General features: G+C 51.3%; 1 protein-coding gene across 1 annotated transcript in view; it reads right to left on the bottom strand.

The window, feature by feature from the left end:
- Positions 1-11,789, bottom strand: part of NOXA1 (NADPH oxidase activator 1) — a 14,524-nt gene extending 2,735 nt beyond the window's left edge. Inside the window, exons 1-12 of the mRNA XM_017743308.1 lie at positions 11,610-11,789; positions 9,781-9,863; positions 8,368-8,476; positions 6,053-6,187; positions 4,947-5,054; positions 4,181-4,240; positions 3,586-3,623; positions 2,858-2,893; positions 2,576-2,621; positions 1,394-1,516; positions 634-706; positions 439-497 (exon numbers count right to left, since the gene is read on the bottom strand). Of these exons, the coding sequence (XP_017598797.1) occupies positions 439-497; positions 634-706; positions 1,394-1,516; positions 2,576-2,621; positions 2,858-2,893; positions 3,586-3,623; positions 4,181-4,240; positions 4,947-5,054; positions 6,053-6,187; positions 8,368-8,476; positions 9,781-9,863; positions 11,610-11,783 (1,044 nt within the window). The 5' untranslated portion in view covers positions 11,784-11,789. The remainder of the gene's footprint in view (positions 1-438; positions 498-633; positions 707-1,393; positions 1,517-2,575; positions 2,622-2,857; positions 2,894-3,585; positions 3,624-4,180; positions 4,241-4,946; positions 5,055-6,052; positions 6,188-8,367; positions 8,477-9,780; positions 9,864-11,609) is intronic.
- Between the last annotated feature and the right edge of the window lie 6 nt (positions 11,790-11,795).

Raw genomic sequence — 11,795 nt, forward strand, 5'->3', positions numbered from 1 at the left:
AGAATGGGAGTATCCTGAGCTGGGAGGGACCCCCGGGATCGTCCAGTCCAGCTCCCGGCCCTGCACAGACACCCCAACAATCCCAGCCTGCGCGGTGTCCAAACGGGGGGGAAGGGACAGCGGGGTTTTCAAAGACAACTGCCTCTTGCAAAGTGGGGTGCAATGCGTGTGCACAAGAACTCTGATGTGTTTGGTGCTCCTGGTGCCTCGGAGGGTGGCAACAGGTCACCCTTGGGCTGTCTTACAAAGTGGGATGGTCGCAAACTGTCATCCACAGGGAGGAAAGACCACATGGGGGCTTCTGTTTAGAATGGGAAAGGAGGAAGGTTTTTCCCTGGTGATTTGGGAGCAGCTCAGGAATTTTGGGCAAGAGTCTTGCACTTTTCACAGCCCTGGTCTCCTGAGGCTGTGCCAGCTTCAGCCTGTGGAGCACCTCACCTCGGAGTCCATGTGGGCACTGGCATCACCAGCAGAGGCATTTTCTCCCCCAGGAGGATCTGCAGAGCAGAACAAGGGCAGGGGAAAAGCCATGCAGTCAGCAGAGGCTGCGGTGGGGCCACCACCTCCCCACACCCCCCAAAGAGCAGCGTTTGGGCACAGCCTCACCCACTGAGGGCTCTGCCCAGGGTTTACCTGGCTTCTGCTTCGCATGGAGGCGGCTGGGAGGCACCTGGGCAGGAGGAAGCGGAATCCCAGTGCTGATCTTCTGCAACAGAACAGCATCAGAAAGGAGACAGCAGAAAACACGGGAGCTGGACAAGGCTGGTGTGTGACAGGCTGCAGCCAGCTACAGATTTGTGGGGGTAACCCTGGGGAGAGCCCCACGGAGAGAAGCTCATGGAATGGTTGGATGAGGTGCAGCACTCAGGCTCCTGTGGGCAAAGGTTTGTGGATACTTCCTTGGCCCCCTACTCCCTGCTGGGTTGGTGGTGGTTGCTCACACCATGCTGAGGCCTCTCCCCACCTGGGCTGCTTCACAGTGACACATCCATGGAGCAAATGCCCAAGTGTGTGCCAGGGATTCATTTGGAGGGGGAAAAAGAGCAATTTAAAAAATCATAGCGACATCAGAACAACCATGTGCTTGAAAAATCCCTCACAGGAAATGGGGGCTGAGCTGCACCTTTGCACACTGGACTCAGATGGAAAATGATTGGGATTATGTGTGGCTATGCCTGTGGTGGAGCTGGGAGATGAAGTTCTCCTGAGTCAAACGGATTTTTCCTACTCCTAACTCTTCTGTTTTTCCCACATAAGAGCACCTGGTCTTCTGTCAATAATCTCAGTGTTTCATACTCTCCAGTTGTCCCATCCTGTGATAATCTTACAGATAAATGTCCCAGATGTATGTCTTGGTCCCTCCCTCCTCCTGGTTGCAAGGTTGCCAGCTCACCCATTTATCCATCCTTGAGGCAGGCTCCAGGAGAGAGCTCGGGATGTGCAGCTTCTGCAGAGGGACACAGAGCAGAGCAGGGTGAGAGAGGAGCCCAGTGACCCTGCCCAGCCCCAGCACTTCCTGTCACCCTACGGCCACACCAGTGTGCCCAGGGGACCCGGGGTCACCCCCAGCCACCCCAGTGCCCTGTGCTCAGAAACTGCTGGACAGATTCCAAGGGTCCTTCTGCAGCTTTTCCTGCTGGGAGCAGAGCTGCTGCGAGTGGCTGCAGTGGAACAGGCGAAACACCCACCCTGCTCCCAGGACAGATGCTCAGGCAGAGAGCAGCAAGGATGGCCAGGGATACCAGTCCAGCAGCATTTCTGCATCTTCTGACAATCACTGCTGCTCATTTCAACTCAGCATTGCAATTTTTTTGCTGACAATGCTTTTTTTTCTATCGAGAATCTATTTTTATTTTTTCTACATTGAATTTCACCCAGCACTTCACTGAGCAGTCAACTGGCACATCCAAATACTTGTGTAACTGTTCTCTGTTAGCTCCAGATGCTTCAGGCTCTATCCCTATTCCTATGTCACTTAGGAATATGCTAAATGCTGATGTCACAGAGGATTTGCTGTGGGGATATCTGTTCTTTTTAAAAATGAAAGGAAGAAAAACCTGTTCATTTATACCCAACCTTTAATTCTGTATTTTTACCAGTCCTCAGAGAGCTGCCTCTCTTGCTCAAACACCTCACTGGTTTATAGTAGTCTTATGAAGAATCTTGTGACTTTTTTTGAAAGATAGGCAGGTAATACATTCACTGAACCCAATCCGGGTATAAAATGGCTCTTTCAAAAACTGAGGTAAACAGGTGAGAAATGGCTTCTGCCAACAAAAGATCTTCCATGTTGTATTTATCTGTTTCTATTCAGCCTCTTTACCCTACAGCTCCCTGGCCTGCAGGAAGATGTCAGCTTTGCTGGGCTTTAAGTCCTTAGGTCTTCTCTAGAGCCCGTCATAAAACTTGCCTGCACAGCTGAAACCCTCCCCAAAGCTCCCCAAAGTTCATTTAACAGAGGCACTACAGACCAGGTAAGGACCAGCCCATCTCCTCTGCTCCATCAGAGCTCTCAGGGGACAAATCCTGCTCTAAATGGTGGGCCTTGGTGAGGTCTGGTGTCCTACAACTCCACAATAGGATCCCCTATGGTGGAGAGCCTGAAAGCCACCCCTGTGGATCTACAGAGATGAATGGCAGAGGCTGGTGAGAGCCCAGTGCCAGGAAATCTGGGGGGTGTGGAAAGGAGCTCCTGAGCTCCTGCCCTGCCCTGCAGGGTGGCACAAGGACTGTGCTCAGGGGGCTGTGTCCCCCACCTGTCCCCAGGGCTGCATCCCCCAGCTGTGCCCGGGGCTGTGTCCCCCCTGTCCCCGGGGCTGTGTCCCTCACCTGCGCGCCGGGGATGTCGGGGCGTTACCGGGACACCACTCGGTGGTAGCCGGACTCGGCATCCCTGCGGGGAGAGGAGAGCACTGCACCGGCCTGGGGCGCCGGTGCTGACGCCTCTGAGCCGCCACACTGCACCAACCCCAGTGGCACGGGCTCTAAGCTGGGGGTGTTGGGAAATTGTGATTTCCACTGCTGCTCCTCGGGGAGCAAAAAAGCAAAACTGGGAGCAAAAGGGGCTTGAGAAACACTGATTTGCCAAATGCAGCTGCATTTTCATTGTACTGATAAACACTGTCAAGATCAAAACAATTATTCAACTCAGCCCTGAAGTATTGCTGGTACAGTATCACCAAAACAAATTCCTTCCTTGGGGTTTGAACGCGATTTTGGCTCAGGACATTAGGGCTGGTAGTGAGTATTTGGAATTGTCCTGGGAATTATGATGGGAAAGCTGAACATCCTCTGCCACAGACCTGGGCAGGTCCCACAACCTCTCTGCTTCCATTCCCCAGCCATGCCACGATCCATGCCTGTCTCCCAAGACACTCAAGTCCTGCAAACTGCCCAGAGGCTCTTGCAGGGATGCAGAGGACCTGCAGTGTCCCTTGCAGCCACAGAAGCCTTTGTACTTCACTCCACCCCTGGTGAGAAGTGGGCGTGGAGCCCTCGGAGTCTTACACAAAGACTCTGGAGAACAAAAGACTTTCTGAACAGTAGTGAGAGAAGGGTTAGACCGAGGTGGGACTGAGCACTCACCGCAGAGCATCGGGACTGGGTTCATAAAAGCCCTGTTTCTGTGGGAGAAACAACAGGATCTGTTTGTAACAGTGCCTCCTGCAGCAGCAGTGCCACCTTATCTCCTGACTGTGCCATTTCATCTTTATTCTTGACCCCATTTGTCACTCCACACCACCCAGAAAAAGTCTGCTGCTCCACATCTTACCAGGATGCATCTTCTCTTCCTTACCCTCCCTCTTTATCTCATCAGGAAGTAAAAAAATCTCTTCCCCCTGCCCTGGTTCCAAGGAACTCCCAGCACAGTACAAGGCAGCTGTGCTCACACGGACACATTTACTGAAGTGATGAGCAGAGACGCGCTGAGCACAGCAAAGCACTGCTGTTTTGACATGGTGAGGAGTCAAAAATGCCTCTTCAACGGGCTGGAGATTCCCATCACTGAGTGCCTTACAGCTGGTGCTGAGCCTGGCTCTGAACATCCCCATGGATGCAGGCTGGTATTGCACTCGTTTTTCCAAGAGTCCACTCCTCCCCCGATGGTGTTTGGATCTGAGCCCCCTTCTGGAGCTCTGTGACAGCTCCATTCCTCCTTTCACAGCCCTGTCCTGCTCACCTGAGGCCTGAGAGGCTCGAAGCCAATGTACTCATCGTTGGGAATGATGGATGAGATCACCTGTCAGAGAACAAAGCAATGAGTGAATCTTTGCTGGACGAACAGACCCCCAAACTTCATCCAAGATCATTTGCTCAGACCTGTTTCCTTCTGGCATCCCAAGGTCAGGGAAAGTGTAGAGCTGTGCACACAGTGGGAGAGGCAGAGCTGGATTCCCAAGACACCTTCAACCATTTGTGTCCCATTTTTTTCAGTCTTTCCAAGGTTTCTTTAAAAGTATGTGAATTTATTACTTTCCCTTTCCTTTATTAGTTTTGGAGCTCTCTGTCCTGACTGCACTGGTCACAGAAGGGGTCAGAGAAATTCTCTGCTGCCTTGAATTAAGGGATGGGACAAAGCATTTGTCCCCCAAGTGCCCACCTGTCCCACTGGGAACGCAGGACTGAGCAGCAGCAGGCTGGGACAGTGTGCCCCTCTTAAAAATATCATTGTCAGCAAAAGGGCAACCACAGGTTCCCAGAGAACCTGCTCAGCCCTTTCAGACTTTAAAGTGACCAAGATTGGGAAGGTATGTTAGTGCCAAAGTGCATTTTTTGGCAGAAGGGGTGGCAATTCTAACAAATTTGGCTTCTGTGTCCCAGCTGTCTGGACTGGCTGCAAGCACTGCCCATCCTGCTCTGGGTCCCCCCACATCACTGCTCTCTGGAGATGGCAGAGGCAGGATTTTTTCTGCTGCTGTTAATCTTGACAATTATGTGCCTGTTACCTTGGGTTTACCCAGGAAATCTTTTGAATCCAGCTGCTCAACTTCCTTCTTTCGTGGTCTGAAAAGCTCCCCGAGAGGAACCAGCATGGGCTCTAAAAACAGGTGGTCCTGGGTTGGGGAAAGCAGGCAAAGGAAAAGCCATCAATTCATACTGAATGAAACATCAGAGCACTGAAAAGCAAATACAGCTCAGGTGTGCAAGAGCAGCTCCAGGAAGACATTGGGGCAAAAATTTCGGCTGTGACCTCAACAAAGGCCACTCAGGCTCCACAAAAGCAGGAGCAAACTGAGAGCTCAGCAGCCCCTCACCAGTGTGGGGGCAAGGACTGACACTGCTGGAATGGGGTGGGTGGGAAGGGTGCAGTGCAGGAAAGTTTATTAAACAAATCTTCTAAACAGCTTTTCTATTTGACTTCAAATGTTTTCTCTGTTCAGCCACTGAGTAGCCTGCTAATAGCAAATATAAACAATACACTAGAAAAGCACTAATGTGATGCCAGAAGAGATGGTCAGATTAAAAACAAAGCATGAAGGTAGAAAACTAATGAATCCATCAGGAAGAGCAAATCAGAGATTTGCAAATGTTTCCAGATCATAAAGGAGTCTAACAGGAAATTTTTACTTAGAAGCAGCCCTAGAAACACTTTCACACCCTACTTGAGCTCCAAAAGCGATTGACATCAATATCTGAGCTTCCACCAATTGTTCCTGAGGCCAAAGGGACTCAAAAAAAGTCAGCCAGTGCCATGAAAAGGGAGACTCTCCAGACCTGCACTTGAAACACTGCACAAGGCAACTGGTTTTGCAGGACAAGCACAAATGGAACTGAGCTCCTGAACATTAGGGACCGGGAAGCAACGTTCCCAGCCTCAGAGGTCATCCCAAAATTCTCCACTATGGTGTTTCTGGGCAGTGAAGCACCTGGTGCTGATGGAGTTCCTCGATCAAAAAATTCAGCAGAGCACCATGTGCAAATGGCTTAGACTGTGTTAGCAGGTGGCCAGGCAGGTGGGTGGATGGCAGGAACACTCAAACAGACAACTTTCAGCAGAGATCCCTGAAGGGAAGCCCGATGCACGCCCAGGAACTCACGGAGGTGGCCTTACCTGCACCCGCTCAAGGGCCAGCTCCAGGATTGCTGTTCTTCTTTCAGGTCTCCACACAACAGCCTTCTCTAGGGTGACTCTGGCCTCTTGCCACTGCTGCAGGTGGCACTGCACTGCTGCAGTGCTGTACAGCACCTGGAGTGGGCACAGGGAAGGGACTCAGAGGGCTGGGACCAAGGGACACAAAAAAAAACTGAACTCAGCCCAGAAACAGGGACAGGCACTGAAATATCACAAATGCAGCAACAGGAGAGGTGCTCTGAGCAGCATAGCTGGGAAAACTTCACAATCAGAAAGTAAAAAGATAAAAGCTTGGGTGTGCTGGAGCTGCTGGTCAAGGTGAGGAGAGACATGGGGACAGCAGGTGAAGACTCTGGTACCACACATTTTAAATCTGATCCTTCCTGCATCTGAAAGGCCAGGAAGCTTTTCTTGGGTTTCTTTCTGCATGCAAATACATAATGGCTTTTTAATTGACTCCCTGTCACTGCAAAATAACTGAATTGAAACTACTTCGTGTTGCAGTGGGCTGTGAATGTGTGAATTGTCAACTGTAGCTTGTCACCCTTCAGCAGCATGTCAGTGTGTTCCTGGGGAAGCGCAGGCTGTGGGAGTGCTGCAGACAGGGTGTTGGGGAGCTGGGGTCTATTTTGAGAGTGGGAGATCTCTCCCTGTCACTGGCCAGCACTTGGTGTGTGGGAAAGCTGCTGGGCCACAGGCAGAGCGCTGTCAAACAGCTCCTTATCTCCTGTGATAGGGTTATCAGCTGGGAATTGAGGTGTGTACCTGGCCGAATGCCCTGCCCAGGACAAGGCTGGAGCTCACAGGATGCTTTTCCTTTACTCCTTAATCATGGCAGTAGAAGACTCTGTTTGGGAGAGTGGGGAATGGCGACCCAGAACATGTACAGGAACTGCAGGAACGGGCCCTCCTGGGGAGGCGAGGCAGCAGCTCTCACTCTGTCAGAAGTGCTACAGCCTTGCAAGAGGCAAACATTTCTGGGTTTGCAAACCCTGCATGTATCTCCCATGAGCAGGTCAGCTGCAGCACATGAGAGGCCACACACGGGGAAAGCTGATGGCACAATTCTGCTGGAAGATGATGTTTGTGGATTTTGAAGAATGAGCTCCTGGTCAGAATGAGATCCAGCTGAATCAGGATGCTGATCCCAAGTCAGGAGGGCCAGCACGGTGCCAGCACTTGTCCTGGTGATGCCTGGAGTGAGGGGTTGTGTGTCCACAGCAGGAAGGGCCCCAGCCTCCTCAGGACACTCCTGAGCCCTGCCCCTTTCCCAGGGAACTGCTCACTGCCAAGAGAAGGCAGCGCCGTGGCACTGAAGCTGTTAAAGCCAGGGAGGTTTGGGTAATACCACGGATGCCAGGGATAGCTTCCTCCTGCCAGGTATAAGGCGCATGAAAATTGCCCAAGATGCTTGACTGGAGTTACACAATGACTCCTCACTCTCACGGAAGTAAGGAGTTAAATCCTCTTTCCTGTATCCGCCTTTCAGTCTGTGCCTGTGGACTCAGAAAAAACTAATGACCCCTTCCAGAAAAGGACAGTTTCTAGGAATCCTTTGCATATGTCCAAATATTACAAAAATTTACAGTCAGTTCAGATTTTGAGCTTCCTTGAACAGGATGTGGCAGGCTGGCTCTGTGTGGCAGTAAGAGGTGCAGGATGAAGCACTACAGGGACAAACAGGGTGTAAGTTCACGCACAGAAGGAATATTAAGATCAGTTGCTGCAGCTGGAAAGAGGCTTCCACGCACCTGAATTTCCCAGAGCCTGCATTATGCATCAGCTCTGTTCTCATCTGTCAGTGTTTCAACCTCTCTCAGCTCTTAGAGCTGAGGAGCTCATGAAACTGATGTGTATTTACATGCATGGAAGTGTAAATACTACACAGAATCCCAAACTGGTTTGGGTTGGGAAGGACCTTAAAGCTCCCAGTTCCATCCCCAGTTCCTTCCATAGACCAGTTTGCTCCAAACCCTGCCCAACCTGGCCTTGGACACTTCCAGGGATGGGGCAGCCACCACTTTGTCTACATATAGAGAAGATAAAAAACCCTCAACATACAAATTCCTGTGCACCTCCTCTGAACAATTATACTTTTCAAACTGCATCATTTGCTAAACTTTCCAGAGATTGTGTTGGTTTACAACTTTTATGATTAAGTTACTTTTAAAAAAGTGCAAGCAGAATTTTTTTACAGTTCTAATGTAGTTTCTTGAAAAAGTCTTGTGTCACTAATGCCTGCTACTGACACCCCCAACAGCGTGGAAGGACTGCTGAGCCAGGCTGACTCTTACCTCCCAGGCATAGAGGATGTGCCTCAGCCCCAGCTGCTTGTAATCGATGAAGGGATTTTGTCTGAGGTGACTGAAGGCCATGTGATAGTCAGAGAGAGCTTCTTCATACCTGCAACACAGAGGTAGCACAGGAAACTGAGCCTGAAAAAGCTGGAGACTGTTTAAGAAGCTCAAAAATCACACTAGCAAGTAACACGTGTTCTGCTCTGCAGCCTGTGCAGGGAGAGCTGCACCAGACACGTGTCACCTTTGTAAAGAACAAAGATTATCCACTGCTGGGAGCTCCTTGCCTGTCCCAGCAGGTGTCCCAGGAGGATCGAGGGCTGGAAACCTGGCTGATGGGGAGCAGGGAGGGCACACACATGGCCAGAGCATCAAAATTGAGAAACTTAAGATTTAGAACCTCAAAATTTAGAAATATAGAGAACCTCTGAGGATAAGGAGGGAATTTGTCTGAATTTACACCAGATATGCAACTGAAATCCACGCAGGTGCCCACTGAGGCTGCAGGTGGTGAAAGAAGGGTCCAGGAAGGGCTGTGCAGTGGGCACCCAACCAAGAGAAGGTGCCCAGGTGGGTGTGGGTGGGTGGGAGCAGCTTCTGATGAAGGAAGGAGCCCGGGAGTGCTGGAGGCAGCTGCCAGCTGTGCTGCCCCTGCAGTGGCTGTGCTTGGGGCACGTTTGCTCTGCTGCTGGTGAAGCAGCTCCAGAGAGCCCTGCCCGGGGCTCCACCAGCCCCAGGCACAGCCCCTCCACTTGAGAAGCCAGAACTGCTCACTTTAACTCCCTCCCAGAAATAAAGACAGGCATTTTGTGGAGGTTAAGGTCTGGAAAATATGAGGAAAACAACAGGAAAGAAAATAACTGAACTCAAAGGTAAGATCAGATCTATAAAATACTTCACCCAGCTCGTTGAGGAGGATGTCACTGTGATTTAACTGTGATTGTGGAAACAATGAGTAATCAATCCCATGACACTTCTGGAGCAATCTCAGTATTTTATCAGTGAGACTGAGATCAGGCCCCCGAAGTCTGCTGGCAGGAGAGTGTGCAGGCTGCATTTTTAGGAAGGCGAGACTCATGTGAAGCCACACCAAGCAGCACAATTACATTTTTTTAATTCCCAAAGAAAATCTGAATGGCAACATAACATTGTGGCATCCAGGAGTCTCTGTGTGTGTGGGACAGCAACGTCATGTGTCAGCCACCCCTGGGGCCCCAGAGCTGTGCAGCTCTTATCAGAGATAAGACTTGCTGACCTGTGACAGGGTTTCCAAGGCCAAGCAGACCCTGTGAACCTTGTAAGGTTGCTGGAAGAAGTGAATTTTGGAATCAAAGAATCATTTAGGTTTAGGAATAAAGCAGGACTGAAAGGAGAGAAGCAAAGACTGTGCTGGCCGTGCACTTCACTCACATTTCCAGCTGCAGGTGGACAAACCCTCTCTGGAAGTAGCCCACAGCCAGGGAGTTGTCCTTCGCAATGGTTTCATTGAATGCCTGAGGAGAAAAGCACAGGCACATCCCAAGGATCAGTTGGGATCTGTCCTGTCAGTGCCCAGGCACTCACACCCAGCCAGCCATATCCCAGCTGCCCTCATGGAGGCTATCCCTGGGCTCCTGCCCAGCTCTGAGGGGCTGGACACAGCTCCCAGTCATCTTTTGGGTCTTGGCTCTATGTGAGCTGAGCTTCAGGTTTTTACCCCTCATTGCTACAATGGACTGAACATAAACAAGCTGCATTGGCCATCTGGCTTCTTAAAATGGGAAAACTGTAGCCTGAAGCAGAGTTTGCCAGAACAGTGGGAGCAGCGGGACTGGCCAGGCTGGGGAAGGCTGATGTGAGGAGTAAGGAAAGGGTGAGAGGGAGAAAGCTGCAGGGCTGCCCACAGTGGCCTCTAAGTCAGTACCTGTGCTTCAGGGTCACAGATAAATAGAGGTGAGTGCTCGCAGAGCTGGCAGCAGCTCGTGGTTCAGTGTGCTGGGAGAGCCGAGTGTCCTACTTCCCTTATCACTGCAGACACCACATGGAGATAGCAGCTCCTGAAAGCCCAGCCTTCCCTGACTCTGCCTGCACAGGGACAGCACTGCAGGGTGAAACCGTGTCTCCGTGACCCCGCACACACCTTGCTGGAACCGTCTGCCTCACTGGGCCATAAATGAAATAACAACCGTTGATCTACACAGAAGTAGAGCTGAGCTTCTTCCCAGTCGCTGCCCCTTGACTGGGGCTGGAAAGTCTCTCCTGGGCACCACTGCCATGTGCTCACTGTGCCCCAAACAGCCACTGCCCTGCCCAGGGCTCCACGGCGCTGCCCCAGCCCCTCCGGCACAGCCTCAGTTCTTCTTTACGCTGCTTGAGGAAAGGTTTAGCTGCATTTCCTCACTGCAGACAGACAGACGGACGGATGGAGGGATGTGCAGACATGCCAGGAGCTGTCACAAAAAGGCTTTTCCTCAGGGGACCTCCTCTCCCTTCCCAAGGGTGGTGGTTTTCCAGCACAGCAGCTTTGTTCTGGCAGTCTCCACCGCCAAGCAGCATTTTTGTACTTTCAAAACACACCCATCTCACGTCTAAATCCATGCCTACTGAACAGCTATTGGACAATCCTTTTCCTGCTTTGATTTAAAGCTACAATACATTTTAAATTTATTGTGCATGACCAGTGGGTTGAGGTCTTCGCTTAGAATCAGGCTGCCTGAGCTCTAGAGGTGTGGTTTTCACATGATAATGAGCTAAATTCACCTAAAGGACATAATTTTAACTGATTTAGCTTAAGCAAAACTTGAGGTACATTGTCAGATGCAGTTTCTGGTATCTAATTTGAGAACTCTCTACTATCTTGTTTCAAAATTATTCTGCAACACTTTGAAATTTCCCACTTTTCTGGGTTTTCATAGTATTTAGAGAACCATGGAATCACAGAATCATTAAGGTTGGAAAAGGCCTCAGAGATCTAGTCCAACTTCTAACCCAGCATCACTGAGTTTACCGCTGACCCACGTCCTCAACAGTCACATCCACCTTTTTAACCTCAACCTTTTTAACTTTTCTAATATTCACTCTGCCAGATCTTTTCCTTGAACCAATCACCCTTCAACATCTCCACTCGCATTCCCGCTGGACGCGGAAACGCTGGATTTCAAATCCAGTTTCAGCATCACTCCCTCCGAGACGGACACGGGGCAGCCGAGCCGCCCATCCCCGGACCTCCCGTTCCCCCGGTGCTCGCCCGGCCCGCTCACCCTCAGGGCCGCCTCGGGCCTCCCGGCCAGCAGCTGCACGCAGCCCATGTTGAAGCAGATCCTGGCCGGAGGCTCGGCAATGCCGCCGAAGGTGTCCAGGGCAGCGTCCCAGTGCCCGCGGTCCGCCGCCCGCACGGCCTCGTGCCAGCGCCGCACCAGCTCCCGGTACGCCATGGCGGGGCCGCG

This window comes from Corvus brachyrhynchos, unplaced genomic scaffold (genome assembly GCF_000691975.1).
Source record: "Corvus brachyrhynchos isolate BGI_N302 unplaced genomic scaffold, ASM69197v1 scaffold1709, whole genome shotgun sequence".
NCBI classification, from domain to species: domain Eukaryota; kingdom Metazoa; phylum Chordata; class Aves; order Passeriformes; family Corvidae; genus Corvus; species Corvus brachyrhynchos.